Source organism: Aphelocoma coerulescens, chromosome 20 (genome assembly GCF_041296385.1).
Source record: "Aphelocoma coerulescens isolate FSJ_1873_10779 chromosome 20, UR_Acoe_1.0, whole genome shotgun sequence".
In the NCBI taxonomy this organism is placed as follows: Eukaryota; Metazoa; Chordata; class Aves; order Passeriformes; family Corvidae; genus Aphelocoma; species Aphelocoma coerulescens.
The window spans coordinates 7,360,276-7,384,983 of record NC_091033.1 but is presented as its reverse complement, the minus strand read 5'-3'; the positions used below and the strand labels follow the sequence as shown (position 1 = coordinate 7,384,983).

General features: G+C 42.6%; 1 protein-coding gene across 6 annotated transcripts in view; it reads right to left on the bottom strand.

The window, feature by feature from the left end:
• Window positions 1-22,769, bottom strand: part of EYA2 (EYA transcriptional coactivator and phosphatase 2) — an 88,025-nt gene extending 65,256 nt beyond the window's left edge. For 4 of the 6 annotated variants that reach the window (XM_069033926.1, XM_069033930.1, XM_069033927.1 and 1 more), the window contains exon 1: window positions 21,406-21,476. In XM_069033926.1, the coding sequence (XP_068890027.1) occupies window positions 21,406-21,470 (65 nt within the window). In that variant the 5' untranslated portion in view covers window positions 21,471-21,476. Of the gene's footprint in view, window positions 1-21,405; window positions 21,477-21,672; window positions 21,739-22,708 lie in introns of those variants that run through there. The other 2 variants (XM_069033929.1, XM_069033928.1) reach the window with 2 other exon arrangements.
• Window positions 22,770-24,708: the final 1,939 nt, after the last annotated feature.

Below are 24,708 nucleotides of genomic sequence, written 5' to 3'. Positions count from 1 at the left end.
AGTCAGTTTATCAAATATCTGTATACAGAATGGGTTTATTGGTCTTTTGCATTGCTATAGAAATGAATTTGCAGGCTACACACAGCAACTGAAAATTGGCATGATTTAATAGCCTTACACTTTTTTTGGTTCCTGGTATACATTTGTATTTATTTTTTAAAGGGAAAATGATATAACATCAGAGAAGCAGAGGGATAAACAGCATCCTTAGAGGTATGTATGGAAACTTACATGTAAATATGCATTTGAGACTGCAAATACGGCAAATATTGCTAATTGGGTTGGAATTCAAATGTCAGGTTTGGTGAATTCAAGGGAAAAACAGTTGTGTGAATACTGCAAGAATCTATTAATAACTGAGCATATAAAAGAAATTCTAGAAAGCCTGGAAAAATTACCCTCAGCTACACCAAAACTTTGGGTTCACACCCAGAAAAGCTCTATGGTTTTTGACATGAGTACTCAGATGGGTGGAATTCCAGGGGAACTTCACTCCAAAAGGTCCTGTGGCACCTCCTAACACCTCCAGTCTTCCTCATGACCATGTGCACTCCAGGGCTGGAGGACAGCAGATGTTACAGACTTGGAAGCCAACTGAGAAAACTCCCGTGGATAATTCTTGTGAGGACTGACACTGAAGGTATCAGAGGCAGAAATCACTCCATATTCTGCCAATAGCAAGGCACGGTGCTAAGAAGCTTTCCATGGTCATTTTGTTTAACAGTTTTTAAAGACTGCTATTTTTAAAGACTGCTATCAAGGACAACACTGAGGTAATGTGAAAGCTGAGCCTGGCTTCTCCTCTCCACCTCCCATCCGCCAGGCCCCTCTCCCTGCAGTTTATTTGGCAGAGAGGCGTTGCACAGAGTCTCATCCAACATTGCTACCCGAGTGTTCCTGAACATGATTAATTTGCTAATGATACAAATCTCCAAACAGCACGTTAGTCCTGCTGATGATTTATGAAATGCCAGAGATCATTCTCTCACCAGCCATAAGCTCTTTCAAGCTCGTGGTTTTGTATGAAACCTCTTGCAATTTCTAAGGCCATTCTTGACTCCCATCACTCCCAGACAGGGCAGGGACAGAGCTGCAGCAAGGATTTCTGTAATGAACTGCAGGTTATGTATACAGACAAATAAAACAGAGGGTCAGATTATGAATTCTTGCATATTTCCATATGCAAAAAGCCCAGAGTGTGCTTTGGAGCAGAGACAAGCCTCACTAGGCAAACACTCTGCTTGGACTGTTCTCCTCCCAGGATGCAAGTGCTCACCAGCAATTGCAAAACTAGGGAACGTTTCCTTTTCTCAACTGCTCAAAATATTGTCCTTGGCACCCCAATGGCCCAAGATACAAGAACAGGGAATCCAAATATAGTCTCAGAAACTTCAGTAGTTTTTCACATTTCTTTGCCAGACATTGCTGTACAACCCACCTGAAATGCACAATACCCCAAAAGTTACTCCAATCCCAGCATCCTCTTGACCAGAAGACACAAGTGATGCCCAACTGCCCTCAGTTGTGCTTTTATTACTTTGATCAATGACGTACAGATAATGTTTTTATTCGACAAGCAACATTTGCAGTCAGCTTGTGTTTCCTCGTGTTCATTCTCCACATTTATGCAGACTCCAAGTTATTTTTACCTATGTGGAATAATCACAGATAGCTGAAAATATTTAAGATATGAGATCTTCACTATGACCAGCCAAGAATCCTACAGCTGCTCTTTTTGTTCTGACAAGTTAGCCCTTGCTTAACAAAAACACTCCAAAACTGGAATAGTTGGGGTTGATAGGACACAGTTTTGGAATTTTTCCTGAGTCTTAAGGGCTGGCACTAGACACTAATTCCTGTAACAGTAGGCTACCACAAGACACCTCTGCTGAGTGCTGTTTGTTTGCCTGTTGCTACCTTCCCACAAGAGTGCTGTGTTTCCAAAGGGAGCAGTTGCCTCTCTCCCCAGTGCATTTACTTGTCTCCAGTATGGGTGTGCTGAGACATACCTGGACCTCTATCCAGCTTCGTTCTCTATAAAACAAGGCATTAATTTGTAAGCATTAATAAACATGCCATCCATCAGGGTGTGCATGCCCAGGGTTAGCCAGGGGGTTTTTGCACTCGCGGTGCCTCCAAAGTCAGATGTTCGAACCACCTTGTACACCACAAACGTGGGGTCACTCCAGGCCTGCCCTGCATTCTTTCCTGGCACAGAAACAAGTTGCTCTGGCCAGACTTCTATGCATAAACAAATGGTTTTTATTTGGTAAAAAACTTCTCAGTCCTATCGTTATTCCTCTCGCCATTCCTCGTGTACATTTGCATCACTGAAATATTTCAAAGAAGCAACTCAGTAATGCCATGTATTTCTCTGCCCTGTTCCAAGTGTGGCATCTTCTCTAAGGCTCTCCAGATTATGACATTGCACTAAGACAACCTCACATCACCTCCAAGTTACAAGCCAGTGAGAGGTATAAAACCTGAATTTAGAATCTGGGTACAAAGAAAAGTAACAGGCAGGACAAAACAAGATTTGGGAATTCGGTATGAAATCCAGACCTTCCATTCCTATCATAACTAAAAATAATGATCTGGAATTGAACTGCATATATACTGCCTAAATACTGCTGTGGCTTTCTTTTTACTTTATCATAAAACCTGATTAATGTGTGTGCATTTAACATTAGGGCACTGCCAGTTATAAAACAAGGCTTGTACATTTGACAGAAAAGGAGTTTCAAACCTACAGTTTGTTTTGTAAATCAGTGTAACTCTGGTTGCATTTAATAAACAGGAGAAAGAGAATTTTACAAATACTTGTTTAAATGTACCTTCTGTGCTCAGACAAGCCTCAGAGGTTTGCTTGTTTCAGCTCTACAGTTCTGCCCACAAGCTGGTAAAGCCATTATTGCCACAGAAACCTCACAGGACCAATAAAACAAACAAACAAATAAACAAACCCAAGAGCCCACAAAAAGCTAAAATCGAAACAACCTATCTTCATCTGCATGCACAGTCTGACTGGAAAATACACATGTAATCAAGCTACAATTAGCTCCCGACACTATCAGCAACCTACAATGCCAGAGATCACCTGCTGTGCATGAGGCTTTTAAAACTAAATATTTCTTTTCACTCTGGCCCCTGTCTTGGTTCTCTGCTTCCAGCCCAAAATGAATTGTAACTCCAGGCACAGAGGTGAGGCTGTGGGACCAACACTGCTGCACTCCTGGAAGCAAAAATGTTTGGGCAAAGGTGAGGAGGTCAGAAAAGGGCAAAGTCCCAACTAATTTTAAGTGGTTCAGCTATGTAGGGAAGGCTAATGGGAAACCATTTTAATTTGTTACAGTCATCCCCAGTGAATAAAAGGACAACGTTTTTCTTCAGCAGCTTGATTACAAAGCAGTAAATCCCTCTGTGTATATAAAAGATCTATGAACAGTATAGATCAAATGTCAAAAAAAGATTTGTACTATGTGTTGGGAACAGTTTTAGATACTCAATCATTCTCATTTTTAAATACTTCCAACAATTATTCTCTCCCTACAAACAGACATATGTAAGTAATTCTGCCATTCTATTCTACAAAGACACAAAGTAGCAACATTTTTGCAGCAAACATTTGGACCTTCTCTTTCCATAAACACCTAACAAACACAGTCTTGAGCACAGATACACGTAATCTTTCCCTCTCTCTCACTAACACTGTCTGACTCTTGCTGGTAACAAAAATTTATGCTGCTTCAAGTACTGGCTGCAACCTCCACTTTACAGACCAAAGGCAGCAGTAAACATGCAAACAAGGCACAACTCAAGGTGACAGTATCCTCCAGCAACACAAATATCTTGGAGTAAGAACTATGCCAGAACTGGACTGTTCTCCAGTTGCTGACAGGGCTTTTGTGCAGTGTATCAATTTCTTTTTCTCTGACAAACTGATAGACCCACAGGCCTGTATACAACCTATTTCATGCACTCATCTAAGATGGGATGGAAAAACATTTAAAACAGTGAAAGTTGTAGCTGCTCAGCCACAGGTTCTTTTTTAGAAAGGATTTTTTTTTTTTAGTCAGAAGTAGGATTTTTAGGCTTAGAAGTAGAATGTTCAGCCATTAGGAATTATTAAGCTTTTCCAAAGCTCTATAATTCAGAGGCAAACCCCAAATAATCTGTTTATTTCTCAACAAAAGAATGACCTGGTCATGGCAATTTGTATCTTGTGTCCATGTTGTTTTTTCCTCTGATCATAAGAAATAAATATTCTGAGGCAAGAAGCACTTTAGTTCCATCTACATTCACAGCAGGTGTTGGACCTCTACCTATTGCTGTAATCAACAACCACCAAATACTGCCAGAACCACAAAACACTATTTGTAAAGCAGACTCAGTACTGCATGCTAAATTGTTCTGTCAACTCAAGTTTTCAGAAACCTTCTTGCATTGAGTTTGTCTTTTGATAAGGAACTTCAACCGGTCCTGCAACAGTGGAAACCCTTGAGGTAAAAATCCTGACAGCCCCCAGGGACTACTTAGGAGAGATGTTACACCATGTCTTAGCACACACTTGCACCAGGACAAGGGGCCCTTAGAGCAGGCTGGGGACATGATCACATTACCAACAGCTCAGCTATAGGGTGCTAAAGCTCCTTGAGAGCATTATTCACCTTTTCCTAGTTAAAGGACAAAATTCTGCTGCTGACACCTCAACTGCACGATGTATACCTGCTCCATGGGACACTCACACTAACACTGTTCGTGGCATCCTCAACCAGGTTTTAGAGAGATCAGCTCTGTCTTTAACAAACTTTTCTATACACAGGCAAAGTTGTATGCCACACGCCACGTAATTTTTTAAAAGGTTGAATTTTTCAACTTTTAATCCATTTATTGTGAGTAAAGAACTTTACAGCAGTTTGGACATGTGGGTATCGACCCCTGGGCAAAGCAGGCTCAAGTGTTTGTGTTCTGTCTGCCCACAAGAGTGCCTGTCACTTCTGCTGGCTAAAATGTTCTCTTCTGTGGTTTTGCAAAGTGTCCCTCCCTGCTGTGGACTACACACCAACAGTTGGGTTTCATCTCATATATGGCTCTTTGGAGCTCATGGGGAGCAAGGGGAAGGAGTGAGAACAACAGGGGATGGGACCAAAAGCTAAATAAATCAATGTTTCTTTGATCCTTTGGGATGAGGATACTGTAAAAACACATGGTTATTAGAACTGTGATTTTATTGGTAAAAGACTTGGTTACTGGCACTGTATTTCAGCATGAACTTACATTATGGTACTAAGTACAAAGCATTCATTCTGTTTGTGGCTATAAGAATTAATCTCTTCCATGTGCAGAGAGGGTATGTGATAATTCAGCTAAGATTCCCGTTGGTAGTCCGGGCAAGCACTCACCAGCTGCAGGGCTTTCAACAATGCACAGCAACAGCTCCAAGAACAAATGATGTAACTAACACCCCTCTGAGTGCTACCAAGCAGGGCCAGAGCAGCCTGCTCCTTTCAGAGTCTTCATCCAAGTAGGTTGTCAGAAACCTGAAGACCTGAAACCAAAAGGTGAGTTTCTCCCCAAACACTCCAAAACACTTAACTTTGGACAGGATTCAATAGCTAATGGACATTAAATGAAATTGTATGGTTCTAATAGCTTGCATTTGCCTCAATAATAAGAAAAGGTCTGATCCTGATTATTAAAAATGAAAAACTAATTTGCAATGTTTATGTGGATGGCAGCTTTATGTGCACGATAGAAATGCTCCAACTGCCTTTACAATCCAGCTGGAACAAAGTTTTCATTTTTCTTTTTCATGAAATTTCATTTATTATGAGCACTGTGTCTTAGTAAGGCAGCTGTTGGCAGCAAGCTGTGAAATTTAAGTTGAGCTGGTTAGTACCAAGAGCCAAGATATAATATGCTTTTGTCAGAGAGAAGTTTTTCTTGTATATATGCAATCTACATTCAGTAATTAAAATAGTTTGTCAGTCAGTCCTATCAACCTCACTTGAAGGAAGAAATAATGCTATTTTAAAATACAATTTACAAATTGCAACCAAAAAACTGGGATTGCTACAGCTCATTTCACTGAGGTCTTTAAGTAGGTAATGCACCAATGACTTCAGAAATTAACGATACCTGGTTTTCATCACTGTCCTACTACCATGGTGTTAGATTTTGGGCAAGTCACTTCTGACAAGATTCCAAATGGGAATTAAATAAGGATCAGTGTGTTACTATTATACACTGAGGATGTCACACACAGCCTGCACCTGGAGGAAATCCATCCTAGGCTTCCTGTGACTGGGGCAAGCACTCCTATCATTCAATACATAACCATGATTTTCTTCCAGCTTCTCTGGCTGTTATTAAAGAAAGCAGCAGTAAGCTTCACATCTTCCACTGAACCTCCTCTGGAATGTGCTTAAGATGCACATTTCAAAAATATCTATCTAAAACTGCCCTTGGGAACCAGGTGAATGAACAGGACAGAACCAGGCACACGGTGTTGGAAGTTCAAGCCACCTAAGGGTTGAAATTTTATAAATTAAGTGAATAAAAGAGAACATTAAAACCCCACCAAAACTAAAGTATTAAACTGATCAGCCCTCAACAACTACAATGACTACTTGCAAATTGACTTCTTTCCCAAATTGTTGCCCAAAAGCTCAGTTATCAAGGGCAATTGCAAAACTGTATAATCTATCCTGGGATTTGATTAGCTTCTAATGATTGTAAACATTCAGAGACTTTACTACTGACCAAAGATACAACCCTGTCCTGTCCCCAGGCCAGCCACAACCTCCTGCAGTGACACAAGCCTAACCAACAAACTCATTTTTTCCTGTTTTTCTACTCAGCTGGACCAGCAAGTAGATCCAGTTTGCAGCACATCCAATGGCACCAACACAGAGGAGGAGACAGGAACACGCAGCCAGGCTGAGCAGGACACAGCTCTCAGTCAGATGAACCCAGTCTGGAAACCATACCTGTGATCTACCAACACCATTGCTCCTGGAGGGTCCCACTGCCCACGGGGTGACTGTAGTTCTACTGCCATGTAAGACAAATCCAAATTACTCCCCTGTTTAGGTGACAGCTACCTGCACTTCCCTGTAAACACAGGATTACAATTAAATACTCCAACACAGCTGAAGTTGGCACCACTTTTACTATTGTAATGTTAACTGACAGATTAATTTACTGTGTTTGAGGACTCTGCCCACACACCTGATCCATAAACTATACACATGTGCAGACTCTCAAGCAATTCTTACTTGGGATCTACTTTAGGTGTTTCCAGCAGTGTCCTATTTGCAGGGGTATCAAAACAACTTGGGGGGGTTTACTTCTTGTCATGCTTTCAGCTTGACAGCCATCTACTGCAGTTAAAAACAGAGCCAAAAAGTTCAACTAGAGAACTAGAAAATTAAATAGCATTCAGGAATTGGTGAGAGATTGCTCACTGATGTTTAGTATCAGTGTACACAGTGGCTGGCTACAGGGTACTTGCAAGTATTTTTAGGCCAAAGAAAGCTTAGCAGGTTCTTTCCTCTAAGCAATTCTTTCTCTGAGGAGTTTTTTAAGGGATAAGCATTGGGGTTTACTCTTCTGAGATGACATGCATTGTTAAAGACAACTGGATTATATCTCTTTTGTATTAGAAAAAATAAATCTGATCTTTCAGTAGCTAGAGAGTCAAACTCCTCAGATCAAAAATGCACTTAGTACATTCAAAAAGATGAGAGCTGGTGGCCATCACTCCACAAGTACTGCCTCCAAATACACACTCATACATTTACAGCAATATAAAAATACAAGGCTGGCAAGAAACTGAAATGAGAATAAAACACATATGAATCATGCACACAACTAATTAAACATGAAAATTATCTTCACAGTCACTTCACCATTGTAAGTTAACAGTCAGCAGAACAAATTTGAGAAGTGTATTTTAGACATATGCAATCTGGGAGTAATATTTCTTTTAAACTCATGTCAGGATAACACAGCTTCCTTTCCAAGAACTGATTATTTTGGGCTCTCCTAAGTGAAGTGAAAAATGCTTAAGACTGAACACAAGCCTTGGCTGACAGCACTTAAGTGAGCCTGGAAATCTTCAAATTTACCGTGTTGGGAACTGCTGTGTAACTTCTAGGCTGAGGCTTTGGAGCAAAGCATACCTATACTCCGTCAACTCACAAGTTAAAGAAGTCAGATTTTGGCAACTTAACTCGAACTTCCTTTTGCATAAGTAATACACCAACATCTAAGCACTTGACTGTTCACTGTCAGGGGACCATGTGAAAAACACCTCAACAAATCACATCCCAGCTATTTCTTCTTTACTAACATTTAATTTGCAGAATACAATCCAACGCACTTCCAAAAGTCACAAGGGTGTATCAGCCACTTCAGGCACTACAAAAAAAAAATGCAACAATATTTGGAGCTTGATTTACAGTGATGCTGAAAAAACCCCTGTATGCACTGACCTTTTAGAGTATATGCCAAGAGTAATTACAAAATTTGGAGTTCCAGAGACTACAACAATGCAGGTTCCATTCTGCTTCTTCTGGTAATGGTATTTGCATCAACACAGAGAGCATCCACTTGAGGAAAGACAGAGAGCATCGTGTTGGCACAACAAAACCCTTTCATTAAGGAGACATCTGGGCCATTAATAGCAGTCTGCTGGGGAAGGCTGCACCTTGCTAGATTGGGTTTCAAACCAAGTTCTCCATGAGGTGTTGAGCAAAAGAGAACTGGCTGCAAGCAGGACAACACAGGCCTGGTGGGTTTTGTTTACTGTGGAGTTAAAGGACCACTGAATGAGTAATGAAGGACTGACAGCTTCTTTGTAGAATAGCAGACAATATTTTGGGGCAAGACTTTGGCTTGTCAGGTTAAACATAAAAATGCTTACATAGAGCCCTCTCTCCTGAGCTCACTGCTGTTCAAATGACTTTTCTAACTTGCTTCCCAGGACAAGAACATAAATGTAAAACTATCTTGAGGAGAAAAAGAAACACAACAAAATGTTAGGTTGCCAGAGCATCTGGCACATTAATATGTGTGGTAACACCAGCAGCACACGTTCATTACCAGCTTGTTAGCAGCTACAGGCAAATCTTCAGCAAGATCCCTCTCAAAGTAAACCTAATTCCACTGAGAACAGCAGGATCCTTTACCGTCCTCAGACAAACGCTGCCCTGCACTCTCCAGGCTCTTCCTAGGCAGAGAGCTGCCATCACCATCAGGAATGGCAAGTGGCTCATAAGGAACTGAACATGCCTTCCTTTGGAGCATGAACAAGGTAAAAAACTGATGCCATGTAAGCTTGAGGTTAATGGCTGAAAAGCCCTGAAGCCCACCATAATCAAGAAAATGTTATTGGATGCACGATTAAAATCAGAGGATGGCCACCATTTGGTGGCAAGATCATCTCACCTGTTTCTACACTTCAGAAATGAAGTGAATACAGGCAAAACTCCCCAAACATTAAAGATGATTTGGCCTCTGGAGAGGCAGGGAAGAGGAGAGGTCCCTTACAGGAGCCTTTCCAGTCTTCAGAGCAGTTACAAACTTACTGGCAACTTAAAATCAAAAAACACACTTAAGAAAATATATCTAGGAAATGTAAGATCCTGAACATGCAAAAAATGTGTCCCTAGTTCAGGAATTCATGTAAAAGACAACACATTTCACAGCCAGCACGTTACCATACAAGTACAACTACATTTTCAATCAAAATCAGTCCTTAAACATCAAGCACAGTCAAGCACAAGGCTCAGTTTTTCATGGAAGATCACTTGTGCCCACAAGATGCCCGAACAGCCTTTGTGCATCAACTCATAGACTTTTGAAGAGGTGGATCTAATTTTAGCACCCAGGTCTCTTACCTCAGGTGGGAGGCAGGACAAGCAAGGCTGACTGACCTTCCCTGTCACCCTTCCCTACCCTTCCCTGTCGCAGGATGCTCTAAACCTGGCAGGAATTCCTGCTGGATATGGGACGTGCCATCGCTCCAGATCACAGCCCGATGGGAATCTAAAAAGTGCTGATTTTGTCAGGCTCTACCAGGTGTCTGCACCAGGCGCTATTGGGGCACTGCAGGGAAGGGTGAAGGTCTGTCCTGGGCTGCTTCCATCCAGCTCCACCACAGACCCACAGCAGGACCTGTCTGAGGCTTGGTGGCACCTCTGTCAAAGGGCAAAATCCAGCACGGCAGGAAGGAAAAATGAGAGAGAAACAGCCACAGCTCCTGGAGAAAACAGGCTGGAGCTGGCTCTCCTGACAGGAAGGAACTGTAGGCTGCAGAGAGCCCACACTGGAGCAAGGGAGAAGCGTGAGGAAGAAGTGGTAAAAAGGAAATGCACACTCTGACTGCAGTCTCTCACTCCCCATCCCCCTGGGTGGGGCAGAGGAACTGGGAATGTGGGAGAGAAGTTGAGCCTGGCAAAGGGGGTGGGCAGAACTGTTTTAGTTCTTGCCTTTGCTTCTCACCATCCAATGCTATTGTAATAGGCAATAAATTAACATTCACCAAATCGAGTCTGTTTTGCCTGTGATGGGAGATAGTAAGTGATCTCCCTGTCTTTATCTTGACCCATGAGCTTTTTTATCTTATTTTCTCCCCTGACCTGTTGAGGATGGGGAGTGGGCAAGGAGCTGGGACATCCGGCCACAGTCAACCCACCACACATGCAAGAGTGTTTCTTATTCACCTCTGCGTTGGGAATGAAGAATACACTGTAACTGGAAGAAATGTAGCAAACCCCGTAAATTTCCTCTCCAATAAACTGCTTCTGTTCAAAATCTGCTTTTTTTTCAGTATGTTCTGCAAGAACATAAAATCTTGCCATTTCTCCAACTAACCATAGAACAGCTGAGATCAAATCTTACTAGTGAGAAACAGAACTGTGTTACCATGGCCTGGAGTCTGCAGGACATGCCAGGGCTCCCCCCGTGACATAAACACCTTCACCATAAAGTTGTTGGGCACTTGTTTCCAGCATTTATGTTGTTTAGTGCAGTACTCACTTCTTCTTCCCGAATCTCTAACACCACTGGAGTCCTAACACTGAATCACCACTTCTGTCATAGACATCTACTGCAAACGCTCCTCCTGAGCAAATTTTTGGGTTGTACTAAACGTAGGGGAAGAGTAAACCAGAAAGCCCTCAAGAAGCAGGAGTGCTGCTGCTGCAGGGTCAGCAGCTTGTTTCTCAAAGGAGAGAGACTGAAATCCTTGCTTCACTCTCCTCTGGACTGCGATGGCTCCTGCTCCCCCCATCACACCAAGGTGTTGGAAATGGAAGTACTGGAAGGACAAGAGCAGAGTTAAACTTTTGTTACTGCAGCAAAAGGCAAAGTGAGGACACCACACCAGTCTCTGAACACTGGAATAACTTTCTGTTGGGAAAAATGACTTGTCAAGACACTGATGTGGCAGAAACACCGTGATCTCCGCTGGAAGGTTCGAGCGGCAGATATTCTCTAGCAGCTTTTTCATCCAACTCTTGGATTAAATTCATTTAACACTGTACAAAAGCCATCAGTAAGCAGAGTGTGGCTTTCTTTTTTACAATCCAGTTCCTCCTCCAACAATCACCAGGACGCAGTACGTGCAGTTCGGGGGAGAACTGAGCGTCAGCCTGGGTACTGCTGCGTGTCAGAGCTCCTCCTCTGGAGTCCTATCGAGTGACTTTCCTCCTCAACATGTTCTAATGAATTCCACTGAAGCCTGCAGGTAAAATCCTTCCCTGAGCATTTTGTCCTGATTGATAGCTTTAGAGCCTTCCTTCACACGACTTCAGCTGCTTTCCAGACCTTTATTTTCCTCCTTTTTTCTAACTGTCTCCAACGGGAAGTTGCACTTGGTTTTTTCACTGTACGTTTCTCTTAAAACTGACATCTCTGTATTGTAATGAAGGAACCCCTGGGTATTAGTGACAAATTAGTCACCAGCTAAAGAATATTTTCTTTTCATTTCTATACCAGGTGGAAGATATTAAAATCTCTAGAGGAATTTCACCTACTCTACTACAATAAATCATCCCACAATTTTCTTTTAAAGTGACTTAATTTTTCTGCCTCTAAAACTTCATCACCATTAAAATAGTCCTGTGAACTTGGTCAGGGAGACTTTATCATAAACAGTATGTATCTAATTATACTTTGAAAATTAATGCGATTTCACTGTCATACTTTAAATATGGAATTATTCCTTTCTGAGAAGAAAACCCATGTACCTACCATAGGTAGAAATTAGCAGAAAAATATTTTCCCTTCTTTGTTTAACTATCTACTAAGGAGCAGTATTTTAAAAATCTCCAGAAGATCCCACACAGTCTGTAAGAAAAGGAGAAATATTGCACTCACTATTCTTTGTTGAAGAACTTGTAAAGTAGCAGCCAAAACAGAGGGGGAAAAAAAAGCCTAAAAACACTTAGGTAGCTCTCTGAAGCCACAGGCAAAATATTCAGTGAAAGCAGAGATCTACCATTTTCCTTTTTCTAGAAAGCAGTAATATTTTAGTAGTAAATGTTGATACTCAAAATGTTAACTTTACAACCATGCAAATTTTGTGTCATTTCAGTGGGGTTTTCTACTTATAAGACAGGTAAATTTCTAGTTTAGAATTAAAGCTAAATACTACACAAGTGGCTTACAGCTTCTGATTAAATGGCTTCACATACATTTATGTGCTCTTAATCATCAATTAAGTTAATTTTCCAAATTATAATAGCTCCATTAAGTAACCCAGCAGCAAAAGAGTTCATTTTACAACTGAAAGTAACACCAAGACTGAAGTTTAAGAGTCCTGCCCCAGCAGCAAAGGGAGGGCAGGAGTGCGTCTATCAATGAATACAGCACACTAAGTCTACATCCAATAGTTTCTTCCTCCATTTGCCACGAAAAGAGAGAGCAGAAGATCAATTAAAAAGCAGAAATGTAAAACCAAAGCGTTAAATACTACTAGATATTTAAGATCCCATAGTGTTTCCTACAAGTGCAGTGCATCGCTCCCCTGCTTCTCCCAGGGGAGTTCCACCTCCAATAATTACTTTCTGTCTGCTCATAAAGTTCAAGTTCAAAACAATATTCATTTTCCACTTCCTGTCCTAAACCAGGGCACAATGCTTCTGTGCATCGTTAAGCAACCATCCTGCTCCACCACAGACATGGTTAAACCACTGTTGTGATTAAATAATCCTGATCTGTGGCAGGGGGGCTGGGGAAGGAGAAGCCCGTGGCTTTAAGAAGAAAAGCAACAAGCTCCAACATCAATGCATCTGACTTTTAGCAGCAGCATCCTTTATTACATTCAATTAGAAATCAAGCATTTGCCTCCACACCTGACCCCTAATTTGCAGGGGGGCATAAGTGGTGTTTCAAAACTAATCTAGCCCAGAAGTTTTGCTGCATCTCAAATATTTTACAGAAGACTCACTTGGCTTCCTCAGTTCCCCTCCCCATCTATTTCTCTTCCCCAAATTATATTCATCTGCTGCAGTGAACAGGAAGGATGGTTGCCAAACAAACAAAATGAAATCATACATAATAGGCAGAATACTCCTTCCTTCAAACCACAACTCAAGAGTTTTCAGGTGAAGAGACATTGAAGAGGGAAAGACAGCAAAAGTCTGTGAAAGTGGTTATACAGAAATAATCTTATATTGCCTTGTACAGGGTTACACACATTTACAGCACTGCTGAATGATTATGTATTTCTGGTCAGAGACCTCAGCTTGCCTCTTATTCAGAGAGAAATGAATTTTATTAAAAACAGGATTCCTCTAATGTAGGTATTTACCCAACAGGCTCCACCAAGACTAAACAGAGTAAGGATCTCATAATTTTATTTCAATAAATAAAATGAAAAATGGTGTCTGCCTTGTTTTCCTGCTGCACACCTAACTCCACCAACACACTTAGGAGTACCAGGTCAGAGGAGATGTGATCCCAAGGACTGAGTCGTATCACTGCAAAGTTTTGGTGCAGCAAACAACAACCACTGGTACCAAAAGGGCTGTGGTACCTCCCTCTCAGGGACCTTCTCACCCAATTCAGCTTTTTAACTGCTGCTGGAAACCTTTGCTGATTTGCAAATAGGCCTTTGAGCATGGACAGCACAGAAAGATGTTGATTCCCACTCCCATTTTGCAAGGCTCAGGCACTGAAGAAGTCAGCTGGACTTGCATCAGCAGCAGTTACGATGGGATTAAAAAAAAAAAGTTTAAATATGCACTTTTGAAACAAGTACAGAAGGTTTAAAACTGCTCCCACTCAATAAGGGTCCAACCCTTATTTGAGTATAATGATTGTGAACTTGTAGTGAGAGCACGACTGTATCTAATACATTTATGCATAGTTGAACACAAGGAACGAGAAAATTTATGTATTTTGCTACAAGCATTAAGGCTGACTTACTTCTAACTCTATCTCAGTGGAGTAGTATCAACACAGCACTTACCAAATGTAAGCTAGCAAAATCCATGGGTTTATAAATTCAAAAATAAAGTCCAGCCAACAAAAAAAACCAAACAAACAAAAAAAAAGAAAATTTGGATACAATGAAAATAACATTCATGTTTTACTTAAAAAAGTGGCATGTTTCAGAAAAAAATTGTGCTTTTTAGTTTGTTAAAGGGTGGAAAAACCTCTTTTTCGAATAAAAAGTATTGCTCAATTTTAGACAAGATTTTGTCTTGTTTCAGCCACAGTAGTGGGGAAAAATAATAAATTTACATAGTTTACAAAAACGAAGTACACATGGTCAACATTTACTGAGAGTAAAGTATTTTGTAAATACATTTTGACCTTAGAATCAAAGAATTGTCAAATAGTTGCAATTAAACTCTAAGGATGGTAACTGAGCACTGAAGAGCAGTCGCAAGGGGAATCAAAACTAGTGATACAGATCTATATTCAAAACTGATCAAAGTTATTTCCAAGTAGCTGTAGGACAATTACACAGCAAACAGCCAAATCAAATATGCCATCAAAAGACATGATTTGCAATAGATGCAGAACTTGTCTTTAAGACAGCTGATGAGTCTCTCTGGGTGGTGCACAAAGTTGTAAATAACTGTGGCCCCCAGACTGCTTTGCTTACTCAACCTATTTAAAAACCAAAAACATTTCAGATGCCTGCCCCACTTTCCCCTCACTGTTTCTTGTGGGTGCCTGAGTAATCCTAGAGGTATTTCCAGTTTTTAAGGCATTTGCTAAGTTTAAGAAACATTCCCCACATCCCCCTTTTTTGGAAGTACCTGGCTGTCCTGCTCTGGGTGAGTTTCTCTGTGAAGTCTGCCCTTACCAGCATAGACAGAGGCATCAGCTCTCTGTGGGTTGACCAGTTACTATCTGGGCGGACTAGTATTAAATAAGTTTCTTTATTTAGGATTTTTTTATTTAGCTGGGCTGCTTTCCTTCTCAAAAGCAGGGATGGCAAATGAGAATTTCTGCACGACAAGACTGAACGTCTAGAGTTAGGTGTTCAAGCCAACAGTATGAACTTACCCATTTTCTCAAACCCTTCTGCACATCTAAGAAGGGGCAATTAAATCTGGAACTTCTTTGATTACTGCAACCCATAAAAGTAGGAGCCCACAGCCAGGAGCAGGCAGCAGAGAAAAACCCTGTTTGCAGAGGGACATGGCTCTGGTCGAGCTTGAAGTCTGTAATGCTGGTTTATGTAAAAACATTCCCAAAGAAGTCTACTGTAGTTAAAGTAACTCAAGACTTCCATTTTCCTGAATTATTAAGAGGTGCTGCAGCAAAGGCAAGTTGAGGTTCTACCATGCATCAAATTCCTCTCCGAAAAGCAGAGGGGAGATGAATGACACCAGCATTTCATGCAGCACTCACACAAAGACATGGACGTGAAGAAATCTCAGGTTTGTAACCAAATACTTTAAACCTTCACTTCCTTAAGGGGAAACCAGCTGGGAATAAGTTAGAAGTGGGCTATCATCAGGAAGTTTCTAACATCTGAACAACAAACTTCAGTTCTACCAATCTCTGTGCATCAATAACAAACCCTTCACCTGCTTTTCAAATTGCTAAGGCCCAATTCATATCCAGGCTCTCACAGCCTCGAGCCCATTTTTACTCTTTGTATTCAAACTTGGCAGCAACAACAACAAAAGAACCCCAGCAGTCTTGCAAATAACAAAATCCCACACCCCAACAAAACAAGCACCCTGCTTCTACCAAATAAATGTCAGTCAACAAAGAGGCACAGATTTCACAATGGCTGAGGTCATTCCCTTTAAGTCATTACGGTTTGTGGGTGAGTTTTCCTGGTGGTTTTAACATTGGTTTCTGTGATTGCAGCTATGCTTATTTATGCATTTAAGGCGTATGATCTAATACAGTTAGGTTTAACTACTTCATTCTTTTGACATTCTTTCCAAATTATAAAAAGGATTCTTGGTGTTTTCACTGCCTTGGTAAAGCAACAAAATTGCTGTCCACATAATTTCTTAAAAATACAGAACAGAGTAAGTACTTGTTGAAAATAATTCAAAGAAAAAAACCCTACCCCAGACATTCCCTCCTCCAAGATAACACTTATTTTTGTTCTCTCTCTCTCCCCTTCTGAGGGAACTTACTATTTTTTTAGAAATAGATGTTTTGCTGGCTTTTTAAAAACAATGTCCAGGCCTTAAGAGTGATTCAGCTACAACTTATAATCAACACAGTAGTTCAGCTTATTTTTTTTAAGCCCTTCTATTTTTACTGTTGTGCTTTTTAAAAACTGCACATTTGCGGTATGCTTCAGTCCCATTGCATCTTGCACAGCACTTTGAATTCTACAATAATGCTCATTTTATTCAATGCCTTTTGGTTATTATCTACCAGAGATCCTTGCTTGATAAAAATCAAAGGCGGCAATTTTCTACCTTTTTCTAATGGAAATTTAAATTATCTTCTCCCTCCAAGGCACAAAAAGCCCAAAGAGCACCCACCATTCAAATCAGGCTGGAGAAATTCACTGACTTGTAAGAAACATTCAGAAACATTTTCAAGAAGATGAAATGAAAATTAAAATTGTGCATAGAGATGGGTGTGCACATCTCTCTCCCAATACTGTGTGCAGTGCATGGCTATTAGCTTGTATACAGAAGTCATACTAAAATATTTTAAGTAACCTTTTCAAACTTGAAGCCATGGGTACTTCTATATTTCTGTAGTCCCTGATACAGTTTGGTATGTCCAAGCATGTTCCTAATCAGCAGTAGGAAGAGCGGAGAATACCCCACAAGCTCTGTGGAGAGAGAAGGGCCCCGTCCTGCGCTGCCCCTGCAGATGAGGTGCCACCTCTCGCAGCTCAGCTCAGCATCACCACCAGGTGCAGCTGTCCTGAGTCCAGCTCTGACCCAGCCACACCACACAACAAAACGTTATTCAGTGGCACACAAAACACTCTCAGTTCCCAAGCCATCAGACCTCCCCATCTCCCCGATTCTGTAAAATACCTCCATTACAGCCAGGCACTCTGGGCACCACAACAATGTCCCTGGCTCCTCTCTTCCTTCCTGCTCCATCCTTTCCAAGCCGCTTTTTCTAATCGAACCCCAACTAAAACAATCCTCCACAAATTACAACAAACCTTCCTTGAAATTCCCCATAAACCTCACCGCAACCCTGCAGCAGACTTCTGGCTTTCCACAGAGCCTCTGTACCTAAACACCAGGGAAAATACCTCAGCACGGCACTAATGAAGCATTTTCCGGACACAGCAGAGGTGACAAACAGAATGAGAGCAAAGCCAAGATGCCATCTCGACTTCAGGCAAACAACCTCTTCTGACCTCTGGCAGCTCCCACACACTATTAAACAAAAAGTATTCTCTCCATGTTAATGAACCATGTACAATCTAACAGATAACGCTGATGTTAAATAAACATGTTTATGTGTGACTCCTAATGCCAGGACTTAAGCAGCTGCAGACAAATAATTTTAAATGGGAAGGATTATGCCCATGTAATCTTTCTCATCTCATTTTACACATCTTTGAAATAATTAAAATACATAATTAAAGCACAAGCAGAAAGACTGAGTGAAAAGAGGTTTGACTATTTTAAATTAAATATTCACTCTGTGACACGCTTGCTGGAACCATCTCTGCAGTGAACATTATTTTGGATCCAATTTTCCTCTCACACCTCTTGCAGCAGTAAATCAAGAGCAACTGAACAGCCTGACAAAGAAGGGAGCTGGATCGGGCTTTGAATGCTGCAATAAAAAATATTTCGCACGAGTGCTAAATCTTTATTCCCGCTTTCTCCTCTCTCCTGCTTAAAACCTTGGGTAGCACCAAATCTACCTGCAAATGGCAGCACCTCCAGGCCCCAACTGACCCAACCAAGAGGAGCAATTACTTCCATCCTAATTGAAGGGCTTATCCTCACCTGATTAAAACAAGGTGTTTGTTAAACATCATTACTTGAGTTAAGATCTGCAAATAAAGATGAAGTATTGTTTTAAGAATTTGACTGCCATGAAACAATTGTTTTCTGATGGGATCTCTTACAAACAGTCCCAACCATGATGGTCTTTCTGGCTTTCCAGCAGAAAAGGAAAGAGATTTGACAAGTTCTCCCTATTTATATCATATCAAAGTGAGCAAAATGCCAAGAGGTTTGAGTACTTACTCTTTTTTTCTTGTAGGCATATACTAAAATAAAAAAAATTAAATCTTGTATTCCTTACTAAATTAAGCCACCAAAAAAGAAGGGCGTATTTAAACCTGAATGGCTTTACTTTAGTATATACCACTGTTTATAACTCTGAATATATTTTTTGTTCCCAACGATTTTTCTGTTCTGTGCAGTACAACGTGAAATTTAATGAAAGGAAATTGAATGTTAATCCAGGAGCCTCTACCATGCACTAATCAAATTTATATTGCCACTGCTGTGAAAAATACACAGGTACAGGGCAACCAACTATACACTGGAAACAGCAGTATGAGATTTCCCTCCTTGGTCTACCAAATGACCCCTCCACTTACAGGATTTATTTCAATTCTCCATATTAAAACTGCAGTGTTCCACGGCTTATGAAAAGGATTTGAATTTGCAACTTCATTTAACAGTTTGTCCCGAATAAAAGTTACTCCAGCCAGGCAAAATTAACCCAAAAATATTTTCTTAGCATTCTAAGAACTCCTGCTTGTTTTCACAGATTTGTAAAAGCATTTTTCACTGCATAAGTAATCTTAACAATCATTTCCACAGATTAGGTCTAACAACCTGTGAATTTATTGCAGAAGGAATTTACTGCAAGGAATAATTAGTCTTCAGCACTGTTCATGCTTGTTCTCCGGCTGAAGACACCTTAAGACCATCTGGTTACTGCAAAATTTGGCACAGAAGGAACAAATCTTACTGAAGAGAATTATAGCTGATTTCAGAATAGCTGTTGTACTATTACACATCATAAATAACAGTTGGGAAGACAGCAGAAAATTACTAATGTCTTTAATTGTTTTCTTTGTCAGCAGTGTGTACATACACACACTGACACACAAATACAGCCACGCAGACTTCAGCGCGATGCCTCGCAGGCTTGAAGTTGAACATGCAACTAATATTTGCAGGATTAATAGCAAAATTTTTAGGATTAAAAAAAAAAGCACATAAACCAGCTACACACAACAACAAAGCGACACATGAGACTCTTTAAGTGATATTGTGAGATCAAGTTCTTTGTGTGAATACCTGAGTTTAATTCCTTCTTATAATTCAAGGCATCTCCGCACACACCGTGGAGTTGAATATGGGGCTTATTGTTGGTGGGGGAGTTATCAACAACATTTTTATTCCTCCCTAATGAAGCTTTTCTAATGGAACCTAAGACTGCCAGGGTTGTGAGGTATTTGAAACAGGAACCCGTTTCAAAAATTTCAACCAAATAATGGCGATAAGATTAGCGAGTCATGGGAATCGAGTCTCCATGTACTATTTTAAAAGAAAATGAGCTGAGGGGAGTGGGCTAAACAAAGCAAAGCAAAACAAATCGATGAGTGTAAACCAAAAGCATACACCACTTGTTATTTAGCCAAATGTTTTGACCTGCTAGTGGGTGAGTAGAAGAGGCACAAAAATTACGTTGACAATTTGACTCCGTAACTTCACAACTCAATTTTACACCATACATTTAGTTAAATACTTTCTAAATTAAGGGTTTTAAGTTAGAATAATTAAGTCAAATTATCAGCTGCTGCACCATTTCAAGTGAATTTTCAAAATATGCTTAAAAAGTTTCTGGAATGTCTCCAAAGCTGAGAGTACTGATTAATTTCAAGGCATTTGTACTGCAAGTCTTTCCTACCTGCATGTGTTACATCGGAGGCCACACGATGCCTTCAATTTCAAAGTAGAAATAAAAATTCAGCTTTATTAAGGAATAGAAAGTTTCTCCGCGTAAAAAAGGATGATGAGAAAGAATTTATCCTGTCTGAAGCAACAAGTAACAAAACAATGCAATGCTAAATATATGAAACTATCTCAGAAGCACTAGTGTAGACAGAGAACAACTAGTTTAAATGTATGCCATCTTTTGTGGACCAGATTGCCCTAATACACACAGATGTGGACTAGCATAAGGAAATTTAGACATGCTTTTTCAATGGGGAAGGGGAGGGACCCTTCCACGGATGGCACTGCAGAGATAAGAAATTCTCAGTAAATTAATAAAGCCCACAAGACAGACTAAACAATAAACCATTCCTGCCACTGCCTTTAACGGCGCTCAGGGATGCGTGAATTTCATACTGCGCTGAACAAAATTTCCGTTAATATTTGATATAGACCAATAAACTGTTTATTGGTTCACTACGTGTATTTTAGTAATCACAACGTTCTACAACAGAATATATCATTATTGGAAATGTCTGAACAACAGTAGCTGTACACCATGAATTATTTCCTTTAGAGGCCATTCAGTGGGCTCAAGCACAGTTTAACACTCAGAAAAGTTTACTTAAACTGCATAAATCACACACAAGTTTTCCTCATAGAAGCAGCCGCGGGAAAGCGCAGTGGCTCATTTTATTTAAAGGCGCGCTTCAGCTTTTAAAATAATTAATAAGCGGGGCTCGCTTGACGGTAAAATCGAACCGCACGCTGCGCAACAATTAACTCCCTCTGCTAATTCTCCGTAGCAACTCCGCACGCAGGACCCCCCGCCGCCGCGCTGCCCCGGAGCCGCTCCGCGCCCGCGCTCCTCCAGAGCCGACCCCCGACGGGCTCCGGGGCTCCGCGCCCCCCGCCCCGCACCCGCGGAGCGCTCTCGCACCTCGGCGCGGCCGCGGGCGGGCAGAGCCCCACCGGGCAGCCCGCACCCGCCGGCCCCTCCGCGGGCGCGGAGAACCCCTGCCCCACTCACCGGCGGTGCAGCGCGGAGCCGCGGCGCTGCGGAGTGTGCGCGCCCGCCGCGGGCGCAGTGAGCATGTGCGAGGCAGGCGCGCATGCCCGCGGAAGGGAGCGGAGCGGAGCGGGGCGGCGGCTCCGCGCCCCGCGCTGCGCCCCGGGCGCGCCCACCCGCCCCCTCCCCGCCGCGCCTCCCGCCGGAGCCGCCCGCGGGCTGCGCGGGGCGCAGCGCCACGGCCGCACCGCGGGACGGCGCGGGGGGTTTTCCCTCCGTTCTTCTGACCTGTTGCTCGCCCAGCACAGCCGGCCCTCCGCCCCCCGCGGCAGCCCGACCCCGGGGCCGCCGGCCCCTCGCAGCGCCGCGGGGCTGCCCCCGGGCCGCCGCCGTCGGGGCGCACCTACCGCACGCGTGGGGCCGCGGCGCGTCCCGGCGCCCGCAGCGCTGCGCTGCCCGCGGTGCCGGGGTGGAGGAGGAGCCTCCCGCGGCTCCCGGGGCCGCCCGGCAGCCCCCCGCTATTGCCACGGAGCTGCCCGCGCCCCCCGGGCCGCAGGGAGCGCGGAGCCGCCGCTCCCGCGCAGGAGCCGGGCAGCGCTCTCACCGGCGGCAGGTACGCGCTGGCCGCGCTTGCTCCCGCCCGTAGCTACGGTTTTATGTTGGTGCTATCAGCGTTCATCGAGCTGCAAGTCCTTGAAAGAAATTCGTCGTGTAGAACTTGGACCTTTGAATACCATGTGAATACCACCTTGTCTGTAGCGTCTGTTTTCACTACAGTCCTTGTATTACAGATCTCTAGTGACAATTTTAAAATATAAATTTAAAAGGAAGGGCTTTTGTTGACATCTGGTTTGTCTTACACACACAGTGCCACAGAGCCATAGGTCCCGCAGAAACAGCATCACTCGCACAAGCCACTCTTCTGCACTCGCAGAGCATCACGCAGCTCCTGGCTCCCCAGAGGGCGAAAGCCTGACCTCTGTTCCCATCACCTCAAGGGAGACAATGGTTTTGTGGCCGTACAGAGGTGCTGTCCTATCTCCCATGTCAGCGCAAAACCAGAGGCAGTCTGGCATGTGCCCCTCGTGCTCCTGCCTGATGTGCAGGACGCCTCAATCAGGGACCTCCTCTGTTTGCACATCCAAGAGAGGGGCAAGAGGCACCTTCAGACAGTTTATGCTGGGAAGATGGGGCTGGAACATCCCACCGTGTGCACCCTCCCTGAATCCCCTCGTGCTGTGTACCCCACAAACAGCTTCCCCTGGCCCATGCTGGCCTCGTCCTCGCTCAGGTACCACACAGCTTCCCCTTTCCACCGGCGTACCTGCTCACTCAGGATGCAGCCTGGCCACAGCAGCATTGGAGTGTTTCATTTCCACACCCTGCTCTTCCTCCTTATTCCCCCTTCTCACCAGTCTGGGACAGACCGCAGCTCTCCAATTCTGTTTCTCCAGCACTGGGGAGGCATCGGAGGAGACCTGCAATTCCTTGTCCTGACGGCTTTTATTACACCTAGCCCTTTCCTCAGGAAGGAGATATCCCATGAACCGCAGTGGAAAAGCCAAAGGAGCACAAAGGGTGTTGAGTTCAGGGTTTGAACAAGCTGCAGCCCACTCATGGATTTAACTCAAAATTTTGACAATGGAACAAAAACATCATTGCAATGAGACAGCTGTTTTTACTATCAAAATCTCTCAGATCAGTTTGACTGCAAAGTGTGTTCCTACAATCCAAAGGAGACAAAGCTCCCAGCATCAGTTTGGAGCTGGCAGGCTTCCTAGCATGAACTACCTCCCGCCAGCCTAGAAAAACCAAAGGTCTTTCAGTTGTTATTCCCCATCAGTTCTCGGCACTAATCCCCTGATTTCCCCATGGATTATCTGCAGTTCTGAGTTTATGCTACTCTCACATTAAATTCTGAGCAATCAGTGGTTGGGGGGGACTTCCCTGCTGCCTTTCTCACCTGTAATTGTGGTTCTGGTGAGGAGTCTCTGAAGTACAAGAAAGTCCTTGGATCCATCTTGAAAATAAATCTTTTCCTTCCTGCCCCTGCCGTGCCCAAATGCCTGATTGCCACATTAGCTCCTTTTGAAGCTGGTTTTAACAAGTAAATTCATATCTAAAAATGCCTTGCTTGCAAAATTCTCCCGACCCCTGATTTCACAACATATTTGAATATATGCTTAGTTTTATGCATGTGAATAGGCCTACAACAATCAATACAATTATTTACCTAAGTGCTTGAAGTCAGGCAGGTATTTAAGAATTAGTATTGTTTGTGGTAATGCCACAGCAAGCCAGGCAGGGACCAGGACCTTATTGTTTGTTCAGCACCCCACACACAAAAAGACACTCCTTGTCCCTTTCAGCATAAGTAATTTTTGTAAGTTGTGAGTAAGTTGTGAATCAGTGCCAGAAACACCTTTCTTGAGCTGGTGAGTAAACATTATTTGTCTACTCCAGTATCCTTCTTATTTACCGAAAACCTTGTATGCAATATTTAGAAAAGTAATAAAGGCACAGTGGGAAAAGGGGCAAAGAGGACAATAAAGGATATTTTTTTCAATTAGGAATTTAAAGTATTTTCATCGTTGTTAGTATCCAGGAAAGTACCTGTAGATCTTAAAAGCCATTTAGAAAGGCAAGGGAGTAATATGGCTTCTGCCCCATCGATGAGACTGTGGGTTGGGGTGCCTGGGTCAGACAGCTGCATGGAGTAAAGGCTGCAAGATGAGAGGAAAGGAGCCAGTCCTAGCAGTTGGCTTGACAAAAATCTCTGTTTCATCAAGCTGGGGCATCCTCAGCCATATAATGCCAGGGATTTCTCAGAGCAGTGGAATTTTTTTTTGGTCAAAAACCAAGGCAGGTTTGGAAGGGGATTTGCTTGCCTTGTTACTCTGCACTTATTCCCACATATCATAAACTAAAAGACTAAATGGAAACGGTGCAGAAAGCTCCACATATTCACCAAATGGAAATGCTCCTAATCATTGGGCTGGGCGCCAGTGTCCTGCACAGATTTAAGAGATAATGGTTCTCCTTGGGCACCTGAGCAGTCAGCCCATACCCTGTCCTTAGGGCTCACAGGGAGCTGTCTTCTGCCAGACCCTGGGATCCAGAGGGTGGGAGAGCCACACCTCAGCCTCTCTGAGGAGTAGGTGAAGAGCTAGATCCCAAATTTTACTTACAATGGAAAGTGTATTTCCCTTGAGGAAATATTACCACTTTCTGCTGTTGACTTCATTGTCAAAATGAAGAAATCTACATCAGTACAAACAACTGGTTCTGTTTTTAAAAATGAGAAATGAGCCAGTATTGAACTTC